The sequence below is a fragment of the Medicago truncatula genome, chromosome 2, assembly GCF_003473485.1.
Source record: "Medicago truncatula cultivar Jemalong A17 chromosome 2, MtrunA17r5.0-ANR, whole genome shotgun sequence".
Classification (NCBI taxonomy): Eukaryota; Viridiplantae; Streptophyta; class Magnoliopsida; order Fabales; family Fabaceae; genus Medicago; species Medicago truncatula.
The window spans coordinates 31709031-31734820 of record NC_053043.1 but is presented as its reverse complement, the minus strand read 5'-3'; the positions used below and the strand labels follow the sequence as shown (position 1 = coordinate 31734820).

The 25790-nt window shown below is 39.2% G+C and overlaps 1 protein-coding gene across 1 annotated transcript; it reads left to right on the top strand.

The window, feature by feature from the left end:
* Window positions 1-15925: 15925 nt before the first annotated feature.
* On the top strand, window positions 15926-24294 carry LOC25486862 (citrate synthase, mitochondrial). Its single transcript, XM_013608683.3, has 20 exons — window positions 15926-16150; window positions 16344-16416; window positions 16553-16615; window positions 17133-17174; window positions 17843-17908; window positions 18030-18095; window positions 18262-18375; window positions 18522-18585; window positions 19146-19228; window positions 20369-20418; window positions 20489-20566; window positions 20697-20825; window positions 20963-21005; window positions 21230-21316; window positions 21677-21781; window positions 22617-22724; window positions 22839-22889; window positions 23537-23610; window positions 23709-23760; window positions 23846-24294. The coding sequence occupies exons 2-20, from the start codon at window positions 16366-16368 to the stop codon at window positions 23936-23938; spliced, it is 1419 nt and encodes a 472-aa protein (XP_013464137.1). The 5' UTR covers window positions 15926-16150; window positions 16344-16365; the 3' UTR covers window positions 23939-24294.
* The last annotated feature ends 1496 nt before the right edge of the window (window positions 24295-25790 follow it).

Below are 25790 nucleotides of genomic sequence, written 5' to 3'. Positions count from 1 at the left end.
TTGACCACAGACTATCCTGGAGGAGAACCTGCTTGTAACACATATTGAAATAGACATCAACATACCCTCGCTCATGCATGCTTCATTTGAATGTACCCTGTTGCTCAGGTTTGCTTTTCAAAATAGACAAAAAGTTTTCAATTTTAAAAAAAAAATGTTTGTTTCAAGCATTGTCATTATCAAAATAGAAGGAAAATAAATTGTATATTTAGCTTTGAAAGTAAAAAGAAAATAGAGTTTCAAACAAAAGCACAGGCTCAAATTGATGTATAAGAGTGGTAGTCAGCCGAAGGCGTGGCTCCACGGATTCACAAAGCTTGGAAAATGGTAATTTTATTGATTGGTGGTACATTGAACACAGCAATCATTACACTTCCTGGAAACTTTGAATTCGCAAGTGTAGGAGCTTTTGATGAAGATAGTCATTAACAGCAGCAGATGCCCCAAGGGGGACGGTGGTTGGTCAGATATAGTTACTTGCCTTTTGTTTCGATCTCATTTTTGCATGAACCGCCCTTTCGGGTTTTCGGCTCATCGAGACGCTCATTCTTGCCTGAGTTGCGTGCAATCTCAGCGAGCTTTTTCAAATATTTTTTTGTCCCTTATTTTTGCCTGGACCGCCCTTTCGGGTTTTCGATCCACCGGGAAGCGCATTTTTGCCTAGGCCGCCCTTTCGGGTTTTCGACCTACCACGCTGTTCTTTTCATATTTCTAGGCAAAGTATTTCTTGACTATATCGGCATTCACTGGATTTGGAAGTTCTACACCATCCATGTGTGTAAGGATTAAAGCACCACCGGAGAAGGCCTTCTTGACAACATAAGGACCTTCATAGTTAGGCGTCCACTTGCCCCTTGGGTCGGGTTGCTGGCTTATCCTCCTTTTCAATACAAGTTCCCCTACCTTGAATTCTCGAGGATGGACTTTCTTGTCAAAAGCAGTCTTCATTCTTGCTTGATATGACTGTCCACGAGCCATGGCATCCATACGTTTTTCCTCAATCAAATTCAACTGATCATACCGGCTTTGGCACCATTCAGCCTCAGATAACTTTGCTTCCATGATCACACGGAGAGATGGAATCTCCACTTCCAAAGGAAGAACTGCTTCCATACCATATACAAGAGAGAAAGGGGTTGCCCCGGTTGAACTGCGCACTGTAGTACGGTAACCATGCAGAGCATAGGGTAACATCTCATGCCAGTCCTTGTAAGTGGTTACCATTTTCTGGACAATTCTCTTGATATTCTTGTTGGCGGCCTCAACTGCACCATTCATCTGAGGTCTATAGGGAGAAGAGTTATGATGCTCAATTTTAAATTCTTCACAAAGAGCTTGCACCACATTATTATTCAGGTTGGTACCATTGTCGGTAATAATCTTGTTGGGAACACCATATCGACAGATGATGTTGTTCTTGATGAACTTAGCTACCACTTGCTTGGTCACATTGGTATAAGATGCTGCTTCAACCCACTTGGTGAAGTAGTCAATTGCCACTAAGATGAAACGATGACCATTCGAAGCCTTCGGTTCAATTCTTCCAATCATGTCGATGCCCCACATTGAAAACGGCCATGGGGATGAAATAACATTGAGAGCATGCGGAGGCACATGGATCTTATCAGCATGGATTTGACATTTGTGGCATTTTCTGGCGTACTGGTAGCAATCATGCTCCATGGCCATCCAGTAGTAACCTGCTCGTAACAACTTCCTTGACATAGTATGCCCTGTAGCATGGGTCCCGAAGGTACCGTTATGTACATCATGCATTAACTGCTCTGCTTCATGTTCATCAACACATCTTAACAATACCATGTCATAGTTTCTCTTGTACAGAATCTCTCCATCTAACAGGAATCTACTGGCCAATCTTCTCAAGGTCTTCTTGTCTTGTTTGGAAGCACCCGGCGGATACTCACGGCTCAGCAAGAACTGCTTGATGTCATAGTACCAGGGTCTATAGTCAACCACATTTTCACCAGCCTGATCGACCACATCCCCAATAGCAAACACATGTGAAGGTCTTTCAAGGCGTTGCACTTTGATTATTGGCACATCATTCCAATGGTTTACTCGAAACATGGAAGATAGAGTAGCAAGAGCATCAGCCATTTGGTTCTCATCACGAGGAATATGGTGCAGCTCAACCTTTGTAAAATATGTCAGAAGACGTCTCGCATAATCACGATAAGGAATCAACTTAGCATGGTGTGTCTCCCATTCACCCTTTATCTGATTGATGACGAGCGCAGAATCTCCATAGATGTCGAGGTGTTTGATTCTCATGTCAATTGCTTCCTCGATCCCGAAGATACATGCTTCATACTCAGCCATATTGTTGGTACATTCGAACAAAATTCTGGCGGTAAAAGGAATGTGATGCCCCTGCGGGGATACAATGACTGCCCCAATTCCTTTACCATAAGCATTGACAGCACCATCAAAGACTAAACCCCACCTGCTATTGGGATCTGGACCTTCATTAATCAACGGTTCTTCGCAGTCTTTTGATTTCAAATACATGATCTCTTCATCGGGGAAATCGAACTCAATTGATTGGTAATCATCAAGAGGTTGGTAGGTAAGATAATCGGCAAGAATGCTACCTTTGATTGCCTTTTGAGTTCTGAACACAATATCATATTCAGACAAAAGCATCTGCCAGCGTGCAATCTTCCCAGTAACGGCCGCTTTCTCAAAGATATACTTTATCGGATCCATTCTGGATATCAACCAAGTTGTATGATTCACCAAATAATGACGCAGGCGTTTGGCAGCCCAAGCTAGAGCACAACAAGTCTTCTCAAGCATTGTATACCGAGTTTCACAGTCGGTGAACTTCTTGCTCAGATAGTAGATAGCATGCTCTTTCTTTCCAGTTTCATCTTGTTGACCAAGTACACATCCCATGGATTCATCAAATACTGCCAAATACATAATCAAAGGCCTTCCTTCCACGGGTGGGACAAGGATAGGTGGTTCCAGCAGGTAATTCTTGATGCTATCAAAAGCTTCTTGGCATTCATCATTCCATACAACAGGCTGGTTCTTTCTAAGCAGCTTGAAGATCGGCCCGCAGGTTGCGGTCATATGAGATATGAATCGGGAGATGTAATTCAAACGCCCGAGGAAACCTCTGACTTGCTTCTCTGTTTGTGGAGCTGGCATTTCTCGGATGGCCCGGACTTTATCAGGATCGACTTCAATGCCCTTTTGGCTGACAATGAAGCCTAACAACTTCCCGGATCTGACACCGAATGTACATTTGTTGGGATTCAATCGAAGCTTATATTTTCTCAACCTTTCAAACATCTTTGTTAAATATTCAACATGCTGCTCCTCGTCTGTTGACTTCACAATCATGTCATCCACGTATACCTCGACTTCTTTGTGGATCATGTCATGAAACAGAGTGGTCATTCCCCTTTGGTAGGTAGCACCAGCATTGATTAGGCCGAACGGCATCACTTTGTAGCAGAAAGTACCCCATGGAGTGATAAAAGACGTCTTTTCTCTATCTTCAGGAGACATTTTGATCTGATTATAACCGGAGAAACCGTCCATGAAGGAGAACACCTTAGACTGAGCAGTATTATCAACAAGCACATCAATATGAGGTAATGGAAAGTTGTCTTTTGGACTGGCTTTGTTCAGGTCTCTGAAGTCAACACACATCCGGACTTTACCATCCTTCTTGGGCACAGGTACAATATTGGCAACCCATTCAGGGTACTCAACTGTCATGAGGAAACCCGCATCAATTTGCTTTTGAACCTCGCTCTTAATCTTGAGAGCCATATCAGGATGAGTCCTTCTCAATTTCTGCCTAACGGAAGGACATTCAGGCTTGGTGGGGATCCGATGCTCCACAATCATAGGGTCTAGACCTGGCATATCTTCATACGACCACGCAAAAATATCCGGATATTCCCGGAGGAGTTGGATGATCTTCCGTTTAACCCCTTCCTCTAGAGTAGCACCAATCTTGATTTCTCGCTTGTTCTCTTCGGTACCTATGTTGACAAGCTCAATCTCTTCTTGGTGAGGCTGAATGGCTTTCTTTTCTTGCTCAAGTAACCGAGTGATCTCATATGGTATGTCATCACCTTCCTCATCTTCGGCCTCATATACAGGGAATTCAAAATTCGGAGGAACCGCAGGATTACTGTGTTCAACGGGTTTATTATGGTTCAACCTGCATATAATGATTGGATGATTTTAGAAAGAGTTTTTTTTTCATGCAGATTTTTGAAATTAATAAGAAAATACAAACGTTTTGGTTTTTTCTGGCATTACCATTGTTTCCAAGGGAAAAAGCACTAAAAAAAAGTAGTCGTGGAAGAAACGACGAAATTTTATTAATCAACGGCAATGCCGAAACAAACATGCCCTTACAGAAAATATCACTCTCGCTTTGGGCAGAGCGAGAGGATCGTTATTTTGAAAACAAAGCATTAAAGCAACAAGACACATTACTCAGAAACATGCATGATTGAAGGAATGTCAATGGCATCCCAATCTGTCGCAATGCCTCCTGGTGTAACAAATACAGGCCTGAGACCAGATCCAGTGGCTTCTTCAGAGATAGCATTAACAAACCCAGCACTGTGGAAGACTCCCGAGGAAACCCTTGATGACGGAGAGAACCCGAGACCTTCTTTACGCTTGTTCTCACAGAGCTGTATCACCTTGCCCCAGCCGGCAGTCTGACCCTCTTGGATGGCTCTCTGAGCATCTTTCAATGAAGCCATAGCAGCCCCAGCTTCCTTAGGCTCTGCACCTTCAATGGTCAAACCTTGGAAAGCAGTCCCTTCAGCAGACCCTGCTTCAATACAAGAAAAGGACGACAGCTGGCTGACTAAGTATGCTTCTTCACCATGGATTGTAACGAGTTTTCCATTCTTCACAAATTTCAACTTCTGATGTAAGGTGGAGGTAACCGCGCCCGCATCGTGTATCCACGGTCTTCCCAGCAGACAACTGTAGGATGCATTAATGTCCATCACTTGGAAGGTAACCAAGAAATTCTCAGGGCCAATGGTTATCGGCAAGTCTATCTCCCCCAGCACATTCTTTCGAGATCCATCAAAAGCTTTGACCAAGAAAGTACTTCTCCTCAAAGGGGTCCCACGGTAGCTCAACTGATCTAGAGTTGTCTTGGGCATTACATTGAGAGAGGAACCGGTATCCACCAACACATTTGATATCAAGTCTGATTTACAATTCACCGAGATGTGCAAAGCCAGATTGTGACTCTTTCCCACTTCCGGCAGCTCTTCTTCACTGAACCAGAGGTTGTTACAAGCCGTAATATTTCCCACTATGCCACCGAAACGATCTACCGTAACTTCGTGGTCAACATACGCCTGCTCCAGCACTTTCAACAAGGTATTCCTGTGAGCCTCAGAGCTCAAGAGTAATGACAAGACTGATATCTTCGAAGGAGTCTGCAGCAATTGATCAACGATCTTGTAGTCGCTCCTCTTTATTATCCTCAGAATCTCATCTAAGTTCGAATCCTCTATAGATTTGCCGGACTGGTTCACATCTGTAGCAATGGGCGAAACAACGGTTGGAGTTGCTTCTTCAACTGGTGGAGTGATTGGCGTAGCTACCTTCTTCTGAAATAACGGCGGACGGACTTTCCCGCTTCTTAGCACTGCAGAAGTCCCTTCAACAATATTGCTTACCGTGGCAAAGGAGGCTAGAGGCACCTCTACTCCATTTTCTATCATAGTAGCATTGTACTTGTATGGAACTGCCTTGTCCGAAACATAAGGAATTGGTCCTGGCAACCTTATCACCAAAGGCTCAGCATTCTTCTTCAAAGGCACACTCTTGACAGGCGGATCGTGAAAAACTGGCACAATCACGCAAACATCACTGACAGTCAGAAGATTATCATTCATCAAGCTTTGGATGTCGTCTTGAACAGTATGGCAACCCAAAGGATCACGGAGGCATCCTAGACACTTGGCATGATCGTGGCTGAACAGAGAAGCTTTGCACAGCTTGATGTGTAGAGGTACCAGAGGAGTTACGATGTTGCGGACATCAAGTCTAGGAACTTCCTCGCACACTTCGATCATATTCACAGCGGCATGATTTGGAAGAGGATTGTCGAGGACATGCGGGACATTATTCTCAAAAGTCAGCTTTCCCTGATCAATGAGCTTCTTCACGATATACTTCAAAGCATAACACCCCTCGACATCATGACCTAAGGCACCTTGATGAAAATCACATTTGAGATCAGACCTGAACCTTGGAGGCAACGGATCAGGTGGGGGCTTACCCTGTCTAGTCGTGCAGTGTCCTCTCTGGAGTAAAGTTGGAAGAAGTTCTGCATACAACATTGGTATAGGAGGAAAAGTTGGTCTGGTATATTGCTGCTGCTGTTGTTGTTGTTGTTGTTGTTGAACCGGCAACTGTTGTTTCATCTGTTGGGCAATTGCATTGACGGGCACTTGAGGTTGACCCGGTGGCAGAGGGTACTGATGATAAAACGGTGGGAAGAACGGATGCTGAGAATACGGCATATATGGGTATGACGGAGGCATTTGAGCTGCATTGATAGGAGCAACGGTAGCCATGGATTGACCGGCTCCTGCTGACACCATCCCCACTTCCGTTTCTTTCTTCTTGTGGTGTCCATTACCATACCTCTTCGATGCACTCGCAGAGGACTCAGCTTTCTCAAACACAATGATTCCATCCCTGACGGCTTCCTCAAGACGGGTTCCCATGGTGACCATCTCCGAAAAGTTGTTCGGGGCAGCGATGATCATCCTCTCAACATAATCTTTCTTCAAGGTCTTTAAGAATGTCTGGGTCATTTCTTCTTCATCTAAAGCAGGAGTGATACGGGCAGCTGCCCCTCTCCACCTTTGCGCATATTCACGGAAACTTTCTTCCTTTTTCTGAGATAGGGACCTGAGAAACTCCCTATTCGGCTTCAATCGAGTGTTAAACCCGTAGTGGCTCTTGAAAGCAGTGGCTAGCTCATCAAAAGTATGGACATCATCTTTGCTCAGACTAGTATACCACTCCGCAGCGTCTTCCATCAGACTGTCTTGGAAGTAATAGATCATAAGGGAATCATTGTCCTTGTAGTTGCCCATCTTCCGGACGTATTTGACAATATGATTTTGAGGACAAGTCAGCCCGTTATACTTGTCGAACTCCGGGACTTTGAACTTTTTTGGAACATCTACCTTCGATACTAAGCAGAGATCCTGGGTTTTAATGGAGTCTCCATTTCCCCTGTTGGCCTTAATTTCCCGTCGGAGCTCTTTGGCAAGCTCTGCCATTCTCTCTTCCATAGTTCCGGTTGTGGCAATACTCCCGTGGTGCGCATTAGCATGGACAAATAGAGGCACCGCATTCACGATGGGCTCGGTAACAGTTGTTACAGCTTGAGTCAAGGCGGTACTAACAGGAGTTAAGTTTGCCCCTGGGATTGGGCCACTGTTGGTAGTACCAGAGGTCCCTGCCCCTGTATTAGCAGTATAGTACAGCGGAAGCCCGTAAGGATACCCGGATGGCATGATAGAGCGGGGATCAGTTGTTACTGTAGGAGTCACATTTGCAGCTGTAGAAACTACAGGAACTGGTTGTTCCTGAGCAGCCAACAGAGCAGTCATAGCATCATGAGCTTTGGCCAATTCCTCCCTTAAAGATGCCAATTCGGTACGAAGCTGCGTGTTCTCTTCTTCCATAGCCCTTTTCTTTCTTCTGTATTCTCTGGTTCGATCAGTTCTATCAGGTTCGTAAATCCTCTGAGCACGAGCCACTTTTCACACTGAGGCAGAGAAACCAGGAGATAGTGAGCACTTGGAAGCCTTTGTGACCAATGCATGATGCACATGATGCATGATATGCAAATGCAAATGCGAAAGACTTATTTTTTCATCGAAGGATTTTTTAAACAAATTAGAAATCTTGCAAATAATCAAAACTACATAGTATTCTCAAAAGAAAGACTTTGAAATAAACACATGAAGCCCTCAAGCATAGGAAGTAGTCGGAGCATCGTCAGACTCGGAATCTGAATCACAGTATCTGGCAAAGAAGTCTCGTCGTCCTCGGGCTCTCTTGGAATCCCTCATAAGCAGCTCGTCTTTCTCTTCCAATTCCCTCCGGGCCTTAGCTAGTTCTTTCTTCAACATTAGATTCTCATGAGTCTTCTGCTCATCTCTACCATCCAAAGTCATGATTAGATTCTCGGCTTGATTGTACCGAGCTTTCCATACTTGCTTCTCACGACTCTCCATGGCTAGGTGTTCTTGATACATATCCTGAGTCGCAGGGAGCAGAGGTAGAGGCATAGATGGAGTAGACGAAGACACGTATCTCATAGCTGGATAAGGCATACCAATCTCCTCAGCTCGGTCTATCACCCACTGAGTATAAGCCTCATGAGCAACACCAGATCTCACACCTAGATGCTTCACACTCTTCCTTCGGACCTTAGACCAAGCATCCATGAAAGCTTTCCTTTGTCCGGTAGGAGCATTCGTGTAGAAGAAGAACTCTGGAGATGTAGCAAGATTGATGGGCTTCGACTTCATAGGAAAACCAAACTGTCTCATGGCAAGCTCAGGGTTGTAGTTGATTCCTCCACGGGTACCAAGAAGAGGTACATTGAGAAAGTCTCCACAACCCATGATAATTTCCTTGGCTTGAGCGGCGGGAGTGATCCAGACCACCTCATTAGGAGTGAGAGCCATAATCCGCTGAGAGTAGGACCAATTTTCCGAGTTATCATGGAAGGAACCCGGAAGGTGCGAAATAAACCACCTATACAAAAGAGATATGCAGCAAAGAATATACCCACGGCCCTTGAGAGTCCTGTCATGAATGGCGTGGTAGGTATCTGCTAGCAAAGTAGGAACCGGGTTCTTGGAATGGAAGACCTCGATAGCATTCATGTCCACGAAGTTGTCGAGGTTCGGAAAGAGAATGAGCCCGTAGATAAGCAAAGCAAGAATAGCCTCGAGTGTATCCTGACGAGTAGTGCTGAGATTAGCCTGATCAAGAAGATACTTCGAAGTGAACCCCCGGATGTGGGACTTGGTAATAAGATGGTTGGAGACGTCGGAAGTCTTGAGGTAGAGATCCTTAGCAATAACCAGAGGAGTAAGAGAAGTCCCGGGACCGGTGAAAGGCGTCTTCTCGGCTATAGGTAAACCCACTAGATTGGAGTAAGCCTCGAGAGTAGGAACCAACTGGAAGTCCGGGAAAGTGAAACAACGGAAGCTCGGATCATAAAATTGCACTAGAGTGTGCACTAGCTTCTCGTCCACATCAGTTCGGAGCAAAGTAAGCAATCCCCCATACCGGAGTCGGAACCCTGTTTGACTCTTGACCTTGAGTGCCAACTCTCTCAAACTAACCAAATCCACTTCCTTGAACTTGTAGCACTTAGTCTTCTTCATACCTGTGGTTATTTACAAAAAATTTCATTTGTTTAAGCCCTTCGATGAATGCATGAAAAAATGTTTATGCATGAATGCATGTATGCATGATTTGTGTTGTTTAGTTACAAGGTGGGTTGAGTTTCAAAGTAACAGGGCCACGGATGGACACGGCGTCCGGTGAACTAAGGCTTTGGATAGTAGTAACCAAGGTTCTAACACAGTTCCCAAACTGCAACCTCTCTCACATATATCATGGTAGTACAGGACGACACCCGTTCCATGAGTATTTGTAAGAAGGTCTAGCTTGAGTGTAGTATCGCGTGACGACTAAAGTTTGAGACAACACTCAATTTAGCCACCGCACTACGTCCTAAAAAGGCTAGGATGGGTTTGGTAACTACGGTTCATAGCTTCGTCGAACAATTGAAAGTGAAGTGCCTAAGCATGACAACACACGCCGACAATATCACCTTCAAAATGCCTCAGCTATGTGAGATTGATCGCATAATCCAATACACGAGGCAACCCCCGGATCGAATTGTCGATTATATCTCTACCTAAACATAAGTTCACTCAGCCCGGGTTAGGACTTTTGATATTCTCACCCCACACGTCAAATGAAAATAAACAAGTATTCACATATGTAAGCGATAAAACAAAGCGTAAATATAAACTAAGGAAAACTAGGCGCGACCCGCTAAAAAGATGATTCCCCAGTGAAGTCGCCATTTCTGTTATCATGGTTTTTGGGTGCCAAGCCATTAATTGGACTTGAACCTTTTGACCGTTGATATCTCTCTTTTTCCTTGGGAAGGGTGAAAGGAGAAAAACCCTTAAAAAGTTCTAGATTCGGGGGTCGTTTTCGCTACGGGAAGGTGTTAGGCACCCGGAGCGATTATGGTATTCCATAAGAACCGCTCTCCTAAGTTTATTTCTACGCTTTAGTTTTATTGCCTATTTGTAAAAAACAAGGGTATAATTAGTGAAGAATGGGGGTGAGAAGAAGTAGAATTTGGTTTTTATTTCGGCTTGGATGAGTTTTGACTCATTGCCTACGTACCCTTTTAAGGGATCAAAACCGTTCGTAGTTCATTCTCAAAAATGGTTTTTGTTTTTTTTTTTGTTAGTTGATTTTAAGTTTGAAAAGAGATTTTGAAGAAAGGAGATGAGAGGCCTCAAGGGCATAAGATTTGGAAAGTGTGAGGTGGGATTAGTCATTTTGCAAAAATAAAGTCCAAGGAGGATTAAGATTTATTGAAAAAATTTACTTAAGAAAATAACGGGAAATAAGGAGTTTTGACTCCATTTTATTTTCAAAAAAAGAGGTTTTCAAGTGAGGTTATTTGCATGTTTTGGAAAAAGATTGGATTTTCTCTAAGTGTTTAAACCTAAGCATTCGTCTAACCATACAATCCTATGCATACATCTAAGGTGAGTGTGTGCGTGCCGGTGCGTCATAGTGTCCATAGTCCATATTACAAGAATTGCCTAAATACATTCTATGGCCCCTTTGCCAAGCTACAAAACAATGGTAACAAATTACATCACCAAATGCATCAAAACTTGCAAAAATAAATGCTAAGCTAAAGAAAGTGGAGGAGATAGTGGTGAAATGGAGAAATGCTCATGAAATGTATGGCACATGAGATGAAATGGTTAGTGATCACAAAGCACAAAATAATAGGAAATAAAACAAAAAGAAATTGCATAGGAAAAGCAAAAGAAAGTAATAAAGTGGCAAAAGCCTAAAAAATTTTGATATGATACCTAAAGGTGCTTGTGACCCACTATTGTTATTTCATGGCAATTTTGAAAGAGATTTTGTGTCAAGCCATGACATGAAATTAATAGGGACACATGCAAGCAAAGTACCACACCAAATTCATAGAGAAATTTGACACTTTATTTTTTAAGGCTAAACTTGTTGCTTGCAAAACAAAAAAATTCATAAAATCATGTTCAAAAACAGCAAACAAAAGCACATTTCCAGGGGCATATTCATCACCATATTAGGCATCATTCATTCACATCATAATATCAAAATGTCAAGAACAAAACATAGCAAAATGCATACCAAAAGTGTAAAAACACATGGAATTAGTTCATGCCATTTTAACATTTTTTTTTATGCAAGAAACACCATAGAAATACCAAAAATGTATCAAGAAATCACCAGGATTTTTTTAGGAACTTTCATAAAAAAGGTGAGTAAGCAACAGGTGCAGATAGCAAGGAAATACGGCGCAAATAGCACAAAAAAGTAAAAAACGTGAAAGTAGACTAGGCCCAAACCCAAAGCCCAAATTCAAAACACAGGAAGGCGCAGGGACCGTTGGATTGATCCAGGAGATGGAACCCTAGATCCAACGGTCTAGATTGAGGGAAACGAACCAGAGCTGGACCGGTCCGGTTCAGCTGCTTATAAAAGGATTACAGGACCGGTCCAGTCCATTTTTCCTTCTCCTCTCTCTCTCTACCCTAAACCTAGTGAGAGAAACTCTCACCTCTCCCCTCTCCTCCGGTTGTCTTCTCCGGTGAGCTTCACCGCTCCGGTGTGGTGGCTTGCCGGCCCAACAGGGCGGCGCCGCCGCACCGGAAGCGAGAAACTCCTCCGTTTTCAAAAACTTTTACAGATTAAGACATCCTTTTTCATCCTAAACACGAATATGGCATTAGATTTTGCATGCAAGGTCTGAATCGTTGTAGATCTGAGGTTTTATGTCACGGTTTTGAAACTCTTTTTTTCTTTGAAACTTTCTTGGATCAAATCCTTTTTTATCCTTCTTGATCTGTAACGATTCGCTTGCGTTGATGCTTTTTGAAAAGAGAAAAGCGAGATTTACGTGTTTACGGTTACGGTTACGGTTTGTGATTCTGGAAAATTTTCTATATGCTTGCTCGCGTGATTTTTTTTACAGGTTTAAGCTATGATATTATTTTCTGAGAAGAGGTTATGAGTTTTACCTAAGGTTTTGGTTGAAACCTTTAATGGAGGAAATCTCTGGAAATCTTGATTCTGTTCTTGATGATTTTGATGATTTTGCTTGCTTTTGGACCGAAAATAAATCGGTTTACCGGTTCTGCTTCTTCATCTTCTCTGATTCTTTCTCTACTTCTCTCTCTGTGATTTCGTGTTTGAGCTTGCTTCAATGCTTCTTGAATCTGCGTGAAAAATCCCTATGATCAGTGCTTGAGCTTGCTTCAATGTGAGCTCGCACTTTGAATTGTAGGAGAATTCTTCAATCCGGTGATGAAGATTCACACGAATCTCTGAGGATTGATGCGAAAATTAATGCATTTGTGTATGAATTTGGGTTCTGGAAAATTTTAGGGTTCTTGTGTTCTTACTGGTTTCTCTGTGATCTTTGGTTTTGATCTAACTGACAAGAAAGAGAAAGATTGATTCTGTTTTTGGTGAAGTGGCGTGTGATCCATGGCTCTGAATCTGACTCACTGTATTTATAGCTGACATGTGTGCATTGGAACCAATAGGAAACTGACATGTGGCATTGGACTGAGAAAGGGGGCGCTGCCCTATAATTCTGACTTGAAGGACCTGTTTGCAATTTTGAAAGAAATAGGGACTAAACTGCAAAATTAAAAACAGAACTAAAAAATATAAAAAATTGGACAATTTGGACTTAAATGCAATTTTAACAAAATTAAGGGACTAAAATGCAAAGTAAAAATAAAATGAATTAAAATTTGTAATTTTGACCAAACGTAAAGTGAACCTAAAATAAAATCAACAAACGGACTAAAACGAACCAATGGCCTAAATGAGGTACTTCAAAGTAACCTCTCTATGCCAAAATTTTGGGTGAAATGACCAAAATGCCCCTAGGGCTAAAAATGACCTAAACTGACTCAAACAGACTCTGACACTGACTCAGATGCGAACTTGAGATGAAATGTTAAAAATGAATTTGAAAAGACTCAGAGACAGTCACAAGGATGAAAATGGGTCCCACTGCAGGAAATGACCAAAATACCCTTCTGTATGACTTTTTTTGCAAATTTTGAAATAAACTGAGGTAAAAACAATGTAATGATTCAGAGACACTTTTGAATGTCTTACAAGACAAGTAAAGACATTTTGAAAAGTTTTATGCAAGAAAAACATAGGTAAAATTGCGATTGAAAATACGGCGAGGCAGAGACAATTTGAACTGTGCAGTTGAAATTTGATAATTGACAAAGTTTGAAATGAAATTGGGCCCAGTATTTTTAGGTCCAAAAACAGGGTATAACACACCTCATCCCCAATACGACGGTTAAGATAAAAACAAAAAGATAATAATTGTTTTTATTATGTAAAATTAAATTAAGATTGAAATAAAAAAAAAAAACACGATTGAAGAGTTGGGCCAATGTTCGGGCGATGAGAGCGGTGTTGGTGTTGTTTGAGGCTATGTCTGGCTTGAAAGTTAATTTTCATAAAAGCATGTTGGTGGGTGTCAATGTTTCTGATTCCTGGCTGAATGAGGCAGCTTCTGTTCTCCATTGTCGTGTGGGGAAAGTGTCGTTTGTATATTTGGTCTATCTATCGGGGGTGATCCACGTCGATTGATCTTTTGGGAACCTCTTATGCGTAGCATTAAATCGAGACTGTCTCGGTTCAATAGTCGGTTTTTATCGTTTGGTGGCAGGTTAGTTCTTCTAAAGTCTGTCTTGACCTCTCTACCTGTCTATGCTCTTTCCTTCTTCAAGGCTCCGTCAGGTATAATTTCTTCCGTTGACTCTATTTTTACTAAATTTTTTTGGGGGGGCTGTGAGGATCATAGGAAACTTTCTTGGGTCCGTTGGACCACTATTTGTTCGCGGAGGGAGGTTGGAGGTTTGGGTGTGCGGAGTTTGAGGGAGTTTAATGTTGCGTTGTTAGGCAAATGGTGTTGGCGTTTGTTGGTGGAGAGGAGTAGTTTGTGGTATAGGGTGTTGGTGGCGAGATATGGCGAGGAGGATGGGAGGTTGGAGGTTGGGGGCCGGAGTGGTTATTCTTGGTGGCGAGAGATCGCTAATATTAGGGATGGGTTAGGTGGTGTCAGAGGCGGGTGGTTTCAGGAGGGTGTGTCTCGTTTGTGGGAGATGAGGATGATACCCTTTTTTTGGCATGATTTGTGGTTAGGTGGTGTGCCGTTTAGTGTGCGCTTTAGGCGCCTTTTTGATCTTGCGGTTGATAAATCTTGTACGGTTGCTTCCATGTTTTCTGTTGGGTGGGAGCTTGGGGGAGCGGATTGGAGTTGGAGATGGGGGTTGTGGGTGTGGGAGGAGGAGATGCTAGGGGAGTGTATTATTTTACTTGGTCATGTTTCTTTGCAGAGTAATGTAAAAGACACTTGGAGATGGCATCTGGATCCTTATGCAGGTTATACAGTTCGTAGCGCTTATCATTTTTTGACTTCTTCGGACATTCCTCAGGTGGATGGTGCAGATGCTCTAGTTTGGCATAAACATGCTCCACTTAAGGTCTCAATTTTTGCTTGGAGGTTGGTAAAGGATCGGTTGCCTACCAGGTCAAACTTGATGCATCGCGGTATTCTCTTAGATGCGAGTTGTTTGTTAGGGTGTGGCCAACTTGAGACGTCTCAACATTTATTTATTTCTTGTGGTTTTTATGGCACTTTGTGGTGTCAGGTACGGTCCTGGCTTGGTGTTTCAGGCCCAGACCTCATTACTGTATCAGATCATTTCCTTCAGTTCTCTCATTCCGCAGGTGGAGCTCGAGCACGGTGCTCATTTTTGCAGCTTATTTGGTTGCTTACTGTGCGGATCATTTGGAATGACCGTAATCAAAGATTGTTCAACAATATAGGTAGCTCCATTGATCAGTTGCTGGACAAAGTCAAGCGGTACTCCCTTTGGTGGCTAAAAGCTAATAATGTTGTTTTTGTTTTTGGTTCCCAACTGTGGTGGTCAAGTCCTTTGGTTTGTTTGAGACTTGGCTAATTTTTGTCTTGATTGACTTTGTATATTTGTAAATACTTTGGGCTTCCTTAGTAAATGTTGTACTTGGAGGTGTCCGTGTTTTGTTAATATAAGTTACATTTTTTATTGTTCAAAAAAAAAAAAAAAAAAAAGACCCGTGTAAAGTATTTAGAAGTTGGAGTTCAAACTTGAATTTTCCCGTTTCTCCACAATTGTAATGTGTGAGTCTAATCATCAAGCTACTTAAAATGAAAAAAAGTTAAAACCTGATAAAAATTGTTCCCATAAAAAATCAAGTTCAGAAACAATTAATGTTAAAAAGGAGCTCATGATATTTGAATTTAATATTACTATTTTTGCTAATAAATTTGTTTTTTTGATATATTTTTTTTGTCAAGTAGTCTGTTGGTTAGATCTCACATAATCTAATTGTGGAGAACTGATGTGTCTGGTGTTCGAATCACACCCTATAATATGCAATATCCCTGGATTTTTTTACAATTATTTTATTACCCTTAATTTTTCTTTTAAGGAAATAGTATTACCCTTAATCATCATTTTTTTGAGGGAATTACCCTTAATCATTACTGTGTAGAAGAAAATGAAAATGAAATGAATTAGGAGTAATCTAGCAGCAGCTGTATTTAACCTGCACCTGCCTCCACTAATGACTGAATCAGGACACGAATAATCAGCACCGCATTGCGTTATTACATTTTTCTTTTCTCTTCTCAGTATAAAGACCAGTTCAATTTTCCTATTTTTTTTGGATCCGTAATCATCATTCTACTTTTCAACCGGTAAACGCTCTTCTCTCTTTTTCTTTCTTCTTCCTAACCCTAGCTACTTCTCAATCTTCATCGTTTCGATTCTCTATTATAACTACCATCATTGATCGATCTTTCATCCCGTACCTTTTTTTTTAATCCCTAATTTTTTATTTTTTTTTTACTTCTGATTTGTTATGTTAATGTTAACGAACTGATTATGCAGCTTGTTCTATTGATTCGTCTAAATGGCGTTTTTCCGAAGCGTTTCTGCACTTTCCAAACTTCGATCTCGCGTTGTAATTACTCTAAATCAATTCTTTAAATTCTTCTTTCAATATATTTCCTATTCTTCTTTGAGAAATTTATTTGCGTTTGATTTTTTTTTTTTTTTTTTTTTTTTTTTTTTTTTGTGATGATGATTTTTGATGGCAGGGTCAGCAACCTAGTCTCGCTAATTCAGTTAGATGGCTTCAAATGCAGACCTCCACTAACACTGTATGACCTCTCTCTCTCTCTCTCTTAAAAAATTAGATGCAGTGAGTTTTCTAAGCACCAACACCGAACACCGAGACACTGACGACAATTTGAGAAAATGACATAATTAAACGTAATCACACGTGTGGATGTCTATGAAGCACTGACACCGGACACACAGACACGACACTGAATCGTTGACACCCAATAGTAATTTGAGAAAATTAATTATTTGAACGGAATCACATGTGTCAGACTCCGAATACACCTTTCATCAGAAATGTCAATGCTACAGACATCGATGTCAGTGTCTGATATAGACACATGTTGAACACACTTTTTTGATCACAAGTGTCGGTGCTTCAGAGATTGTTATTACTATTGTTATGGTGTTTGGAATTTTGTAATGCAGTTTAGATTGCGTTGGTTGGACGTTTGAGATCTAAAATTAATTTATGAAGTTCCTTGTTTGTCTTGAATTTGTATTTTTTATATTTTGAATTTTGCTGACAGAGGGGTTATTTGTTCTGTTTTGCAGGATCTTTATACTGAGATGAAGGAACTAGTTCCAGAGTATCAGGTTTGTATGCAACTTTAAGTTTTGGCATCGGTACTTTTTTTGTTGGATGAGTTATTACATACTATATATGCTGCTTTACTGTGTTTAACGTGAATTTCGTGTTTGTTTTCCTTCAACTGCATACTGAGTTAGGATGTATAATACATAAATGTGGGCTTCATAGTTTTAGACCCTGTTTGGATAAACAACTTATTTGCAGTTTATAACACAAGCACTTACCATGATAGCACTTGTGTATAAGCTATTTCTATAGCAAAAGATAAAATAAAGTTCAATTATATTCGTAAAAAACTGTAAGCTGTTTTCATAAGCTAACTTGGAGAACTTATGAAAATAAGCTGAAAATAACCTGTGAACAATGACATAAGTTGTTTTCGTAAGTTCTCCCAAACAGTCTCAAAATTTATGTCAGTAGATAAGCTCAAACAAGCCAATCCAAACAGGATAGTTATTTGGTTGTAACTGTTGGAAGTGATTGTGACTCGATTCTTTCATGTGATGTGCTCAACTTCCAATTTGCATTTAGTTGTAGTTTTCTGTGCAGGTCTCATGTATTGTGAGTCTGAGAAACCTGATCAATGTTCTTTTCTGATTCAAATCTTCAATTAGCATGACTAGGAGTTTGTATCTATGCTATGTTTTAATCTTGGCATAAAACCTGGTTGCAGGAACGTGTTAAAAAGCTTAAGAAAGAGCATGGAAGTGTTGAATTGGGAAAAATCACTGCTGATATGGTAATTATATTACATGTTTATTAGCTATGGAGTTTCTAGCAGTATTAAATGAAGTCCCACTCTCTTGGCCATAAGCTTGCAATGTAACTTATTTTTGGAACTGCATTTCTCTAATTAAAAGGTACTTGGTGGAATGAGAGGAATGACAGCTTTAGTGTGGCTAGGCTCAGCTGTTGATCCGGATGAGGTAAATATTCAATGACTCGGGCTTTGCTTAGTATATTTGTGAAAGAGTAATATAAGTGAGTTATGACATGCTAATGACTATTGATTAGTTGATAGAATCTCAGATGTAGGATTTGTTTGTTATTGTTCTCTAATTGGATCTGAGGTTAGCATGTTTTGTTTTTCAGGGAATTCGCTTTAGGGGCATGACAATTCCTGACTGTCAAAAAACACTTCCAGGTGCTTTTCCTGGTGGGGAGCCTTTGCCTGAGGCCATATTGTGGCTTCTATTGACAGGAAAGGTATAATCAAATTGAATTTATTTATATATAGATGTTGGCTTACATGTAATGCTATGAAAGCTCACGACATCAGCCTGTATGAAAGTGTTTTGGTACATCCTCTGTGGTTTTGTTATTTAATCCTCGATTCATACCCTGTGTCACAGATACCAAATAAAGAGCAAGTGGATTCATTAGCTCAGGAATTGCGAAGTCGTGCGAAAATCCCAGGTTAATTTCCTTTTGAAATCATAGCTTGGTATCTTGAAGTAATGACTGTTCATTGTAATATAATAGACAGTGTCCAAGTTGAATGTCATGGTTATGTACAGTTCTTTTATCAGTCATAAGTTTAATAATCATAGGCACTGTACTTTAGAGGCTTTTCTTTAAAGTTAAAGTGAATAGACATAAAATAGACAATGCATGGCAATATGTTAAGAATTGGATATATGATGTGAACTAGGGGTCTCTCATGGCAGGTTGTGTTCTTTTAAGATCATTGTTGTGTAGTAACTTTATAGGCATCACGGTTAGCATGTGCGTGTCAGTTGTTCTTTTGATGTGTATGTGGTCCTTGTTTGAGGAAATGCTAACTGATTTCTAAGGTCTTTTTACTTCAAGAATTAAAGGTTACAGACATGCTTCAATCATTTTGTTTGTGTTTCCAACATTCTACTTGCTCTTGGTGAAATCTCACATCTGTAGAAGATTTTAACATAATTTTTTCTCCATTGTTTATGATGCACATGACTTCTCAATTGTGGATTCCTTATTTTCTTTATTTGCAGAGTATGCTTACAAGGCAATTGATGCACTGCCTGTTTCTGCTCATCCAATGACACAATTCACTACTGGTGTAATGGCCCTCCAGGTTGAGTAACAGATTCTTTATTGAACCACTGATTTTTAAGGTCTTCCTTTTGCATAAATTTTTCTTTTATAATTTAGCTATTTTGACTACCATAATCATTTGTGTTTGTGATAAGCTATCCTTTTTCTTCAGAAAGTATAGTGTTTGTTGCTTCATGTTTTGTTTTTTAGACTTCTATGCCCATAATTTGATAATAATATTAACAAACGAAGATATTTATAAAGTAAAATTAATCAAAGGGTGATAGGTAGTGGTTCAAATTTTAGCTCAGAAAATTGGAGTATTCAATTGACTAAGAAAATGCTTCAATAGGCACATCTAACGCTCCACTCTGTCTAATCTCAGCAAACACTTGTATTTTGATAATCTTCAATGAAACGTAGATTGCTTGCATCACCCCCTCACAAAAACTCACCTTACATGTTTTTCGTGACTGCTGGTGTAAGATGTACCTCATGCAAGATTTCAATTAATTTAATATTGTAAAATATAGGATTGGAATATTATTCTTCTCTTGTTGACAATCGTAGCATTTTGGGTTTATCCTATGCATCTAGTTTCTGTGGTCTAGTTGCTTGATATCAGTATTCTGTAGTTATTTTGTGTATATTATTATTTTATACGAAAAATTGAATCAGCATCTCCCACTTTGTCTCTAATGCACATGAGCTCACCCAATGAAGAAAGAGAATCAACCGGGTTGCAGAGGCCAAAAATCAACATTATAGTGTGTTTTTGTAATCATAGTACAATTGTTTTCCTCCTGTTCTCTTTCCATTGTATATCTATCTTTATACTATTACTCTCCATGTCCATCTAAAGTAAGTTTCTTCCTTTTTTGAAGAGGGAAAGGAGGAAGAGAATGCCTTATTTTTTGCAACATGTTTGACTAAGGATCACACTAAACTAAATAATTCACTGCCTAACATATACATTATTAATTAATATTCTTGTAATGACACACATGAACAGATCTAGGTGTGTATAACTGTGGGCTGCTGCCCACACTAGCTTATTTAGTTTGTTATAAGTTATTGAATTATTTTGTTTTTTCTCCGCAAAAAATTAAGTCTTGTCCGCACAAAAATTAAGTCTTGATGACACAGACTCATTATCAATAAAAAAAAAAATCATTTTCAGGTGGAGAGCGAATTTACAAAGGCATACGAGGGTGGGATACACAAGTCAAGGTAAGATTGTAAATACCTGTGTTATTTGCACCTTATAAGCTACTGTAGCGTTTTTGCTGTGTGGGTATAGGTACTGGGAGCCAACTTATGAGGATAGCTTGAATTTAATTGCTCGTTTGCCTGGAATTGCTGCTTACATTTATCGACGGTATGCAAAGCATATCTTTCTCATCAAGATTAAACATTTAACATGCATTGGGTTGTTATAGCCAAAAGTGTTTGACAGATTTCTCTCATCCTTTTAACATTTTGGATGAATTTCTTACCATATTTTAAAGGATATACAAGGATGGGAAAATCATACCATTGGATGATTCTTTGGATTATGGTGCAAACTATGCTCACATGTTAGGATTTGATGATCCGGAAATGCTGGAGTTTATGAGGCTGTATGTTTCTATTCACAGGTTTGTGTTCCATTCATAACGACGTCACCTCTTATGATCATGCTGAGCTGTACTGTTCTCTTTTAATTAGCAGTGAGACAGCGACCGTTGTATTTGCTGTTTGATTTTTTTATGTTTTGGTTAAATTTCATGTGCAGTGATCATGAAGGCGGCAACGTTAGTTCCCACACAGCTCATCTAGTAAGCTAATTCTCTTGAACACTTTTACCATCCAGTTGCAATTCTGATTAGTGAATTATTATTTATAGAACATTCAAATATTTAATGTAGATGACTTGTGATTTAGTGAGTGCTTGTTCTTAGTTTATTCATTGGACATGATTCATGAGAGAATAGTATGGTGTCCTTTGATTCCGGCTGTTGTTATTATTGTAATTTAATGTATTCTATTGTGTTCACTCCAGGTTGCTAGTTCACTATCAGATCCTTATCTTGCATTTGCAGCTGCTTTGAATGGTTTAGCCGGCCCACTGCATGGTTTAGCCAATCAGGTTATTTTGTCATTTCTTTTTCCCTAACCATCTGTTTTTCTGATATAAAATTTGCAAAAATTCATCTTCCATTTCATAAACCATGATTGGATAGTCTCTGACCTGTCATATTTGCCATTTTTACTTAAAAATGAAACTGTCCTGCATTACTAATATTTGCTGTTCCGATAAATACAGTCAGATGCTAGTCATACAGAAAAATATGCCTTGTATTGCTGAAAAGTTTTTAATTATATAATTATGAGTATTGGATTGTAACAATGTACCCAATGAGATATATAATATGATTAATGCCCAAATTTTTCCTTATCTGTATATTATTACTTTTAGTTTTTTTTCACATCCAATATGTTGTTACAGGAAGTTCTACGATGGATCAGAAATATAGTTAAGGAGTTTGGAACTCCAAACATAAGTACAGACCAATTGAGCGACTACATTCATAAAACTCTGAACAGTGGGCAGGTAATGTAACTGATATGAATCTTTGAAGCTTTTGATGCCTGCCTTCCTCTTCCTTTTTAGCTTTTGTTTTCTCGAGAAATTTTAAGTACATGTTAAATGTTGTTAATATGTTATGGTTCTTTTGTTTTGCTTAATTTTCTTTTAGTTGAACTTGAAGTGAAGCAATTCAGTAGTGTAGATCAGAGGATAGTACTTCTGCTTAAAAAAGATAAAAATCGATTGAGCAAAGCATGCTCATGTATCCAATTTGTTATGATAAAATCTTCTTTACTTTCTTAATAAAAGGATTTTTTTTTGGCTGAAGGGCATCAGGGTTCTTCATTCTCCTTGTTTTACATGTATATGGACACATGTTTGCATGCCTTCCCAAGAGAAAGTTTCCAAAATTAATGTATAAAATTTAAGGCTTTCAAAATAAAAGTGTTTTTTTAATTACAAAGAAATTATAAGTACAAGTTAGAGGGCCGAGGACAGTCCAATAATTAGAGGTAGAGGGCGATCAAAGAAAACTATAAGCCAAACCATTAAAAAGGATTTCGATTTTCGAGAAATAGTCTATCTTTGACCAATGCACGACAAAGCTTTGTATAGTTGGTTGATCCATGTAGCTGGCTCTATCTAATGGAAAAAAGCTTGATTGTTGTTGTACAAGTAAGAGACGAGAGTAATATATTTTATGTTATAAAATAACGGGTTTTCTTATTGTAAAAGATGCATATCTTTGTACAAAATGATTGTTTTAAAAGGAATACCACTGTCTCAGTTCCAAATTCTTCTATTGAGAAGCCTCTGTAGACAACTTGACAGCAGGGTTTTTCTATTTTTGGATTTGCAGGTTGTGCCTGGATATGGACATGGAGTTTTGCGCAATACTGATCCAAGATACACTTGCCAGAGGGAGTTTGCATTGAAGCATTTGCCTAATGATCCACTTTTCCAGCTGGTATTTTTCTCAATTTTAGATTTTGTTTGCTTTGGAATACTCTCTGATGGTGCAACCTAAGTTCGTTTCTGGTAAATTTCTTTATGATCTAATGTGACTTTGTGACCTTTTCAGGTGTCAAAAATTAAAGAGGTTGTGCCTCCTATTCTGACCAAGTTAGGCAAGGTAATGTCATGTTTTTATTTTTCAATTTCAATCACAATCATATATAATTTTAGTTCCCAACCTCGAAATAGTTTTTGCTTAATGAGTTTACACTTCCACATGCCCGTATTTTATGAATACCTGTTGAGTCTAGACCATAAGTGGATTACAAAGGTTTAGCAAGGGCAATAAGGTATTGAATGAAACAAAACAGAAGAAAGATGATCTGATAGGGATTGAATATTAGATTATGAACTTTTAGTTCTTTGTGGAATTGCTAAGGGGGTTTTAGTTCAATGAAAACATCCCCGCTGATCATAGTGAGTTGTGTGTGGAGTATTTTGTTGGAAAAGGAATAAGGATTTTGATGAAGACTCGAGAGGATGATTTCTCAGTCTTCGTGTATGTTAACCTTTTTCTTACCTTTTTTATGGCGTAGTTTTTGTTCGAGGATGGTCAGTCTACACGATTTTTCAACACAATTGCATGAATGAATTTGTATATAGATTTTCACGTATTAGCTTGGTTCTGTTCGCTTTGTATTTTTATTTGTTCATTTTTGCATAATTTACTCTTCGAAGTTTTACCACATTTTTTATATATTCCTGCATCAAATTTTGATGGACCTTATACCAGATGTACTGAATACTCACTTGCTATTTTTATAGGTTAAAAATCCATGGCCTAATGTTGATGCCCACAGTGGAGTATTACTGAACTACTATGGTCTAACTGAGGAAAAGTATGAGACTATATCTCTTTCTTGTTCAACTTGAGATAGTTTTCGATTTGCTATTATTTTTTAGGGAAAATCTGATTATCTGTTTATATTCTCAACAGCTATTATACCGTTCTCTTTGGTGTTGCAAGGAGTATTGGAGTTGGCCCTCAGGTTTGTCATGCCTCATTGTTTCCTTGATAAGGTTACTCTATTTGTTGGCTTGAATTAACAAACTCTTCCTTTCGTTGTATTTTAGTTGATATGGGACCGGGCTCTTGGAATGCCACTTGAAAGGCCAAAAAGTGTCACACTGGAGAAACTTGAGAAATTGGTCGGCGCTTCATCCTGAAATTTAAAGCACCGTTTATCTGTTGATTGCTAAGATACACTCTGGTGATATGTAGGGTGTAACTTGAAAATTTTGGTGCTATTTCAACTAGAAACATTCGTTACTTACACCTCTCCCTTATTTTTCTGGTTATTTTGTCCGCATGTTCTGATTGAGAAGATGTTGTTATTTAGGAAAAGGGTGGATTATCACTCAGTTGTCTTTTCACTTTTTCTGCACAGCATAAGTAGGTCCCAAGGGAGCATCATTGTTTTGGGGTAATCCCTCTGTATTCTTTCTAAATTGGATTGACCCCCTTTGACAAAAAATACAAGTTATCAATAAGATGAGTTCACTTGAAGTTTGTGGTTTGTTGATAAAATTTAGCGTAGTATTTAATTACGGTCTATGTGACGCTGGTTCAATAGTAATTACAATCGGTTCTTGCCAAAGTATTCTTAAATAATATTAAGTTGTTATGAATATTATGGTTTCTTTTTCTAAAAAATAATAACATATGGTATTTTTTTTGTTTACGAGTTAATATTATGATTTAAAAATGTTATTTATACAATTGGTTCGATCCTAGTTTGATCTTGATCAGACCACTAAATCTTGTAGTGTCATCAATAAGTTGGTCCTCAGCAACTAAATCTTGAATAATGTCTTCAATGGTTGGTCCGATTACTTTTTTGAAGGGTTTTATCTATGTTCATGCAACGAATTTACCGAATGGGACAAATTCAAAAGCTTTTAGCAATTTGAACTTGATTCAGGTAAGGTGGTAAGTCAGCCAAATTTGAAACACAGCCAAATCCGAAACTCATAAATAATAAATTCAAAAATTAAATTACAGAATTGAAAGCCAATGCTTCCTGGATTTGAGGGAGAATGCCTTGTGACTCAACATATACATTGATATTAGTTTGGTTCTTTCACTCCTAGATACAAAGTCATTCTCTCTCTAACTGACTGATTGTGTGTAGTCAGTGATGATAGACATAAGAGTTGTCGGGCTTCAAACACAAACATGGAAATAAGTTTTTCAATTTAAATTTCAATGTGGGTAAATACCTCTTTTCGTCCTTGTAATATTAACGAATTTCGGTTTTAGTCCTGTAAAAAAAAAAGATTTAGATTTTGTCATTGTAATTTCATATTCTTCCACTTTTGATCTCTCGTTCCATCACGTAAGCAGAATCTGCATACATGGTACGTAAAATAAGGGACCAAAAGTGGAGGAATCTAAAATTACAAGGACCAAAAGTGAGAGGAATCTGAAATTACAAGGACGTAATTTATGCAGATTCTGTTGACTTGATGAAAGGAGGGACCAAAAGTAGAAGAATCTGAAATTACAGGGACAAAATCTAAATCTTTTTTTTTACAGGGACTAAAATCGGAATTCGCTAATATTACAGGGACGAAAAGATTGGTTTCATGAATAGTCCACTGCATACCTTCTTGAAGCAAAAGATCAATTCTTGGTGCAGAATTTTCAATGCTAGTTGAGTCAAAACATGCCTCAAATGGTGCCACTGATTCCACTTCTTGAGTTTTCTATTCGAAGCGTTCTTGAAAAAGTCGCGAATAAAAGGTTTGTAGAAGTGTGAGTCGTCGTGATGATTCAATTTCTCACAGGCTCAAAGTGTTACCCTCTAAACACCAAACAGTTTAATGCTCTTCCATATGATCTAAATATGTATGTATTTAGAAGCCGAATTTAGTTTCCCTTTCACTAAGAAGACAACTACTAATAGGATAATTCTTTTTTATCTGCACAAATAAATGTTATGGTGGTACTAATTGGAGCAATATACTGAGCTTGTGAGCTGAATTGTATGGCTGTATAAGTATGGTTATTCATAGAAGG

Coding starts and splice junctions, on each gene's coding strand:
- LOC25486862 (XM_013608683.3), top strand. CDS start 16,366: ATGGCGTTTTTCCGAAGCGTTTCTGCACTTTCCAAACTTCGATCTCGC. Junction 19,229..20,368: donor CTGGTGTAATGGCCCTCCAG/GTTGAGTAACAG, acceptor AATCATTTTCAG/GTGGAGAGCGAATTTACAAA. Junction 21,317..21,676: donor TGCATGGTTTAGCCAATCAG/GTTATTTTGTCA, acceptor ATGTTGTTACAG/GAAGTTCTACGATGGATCAG.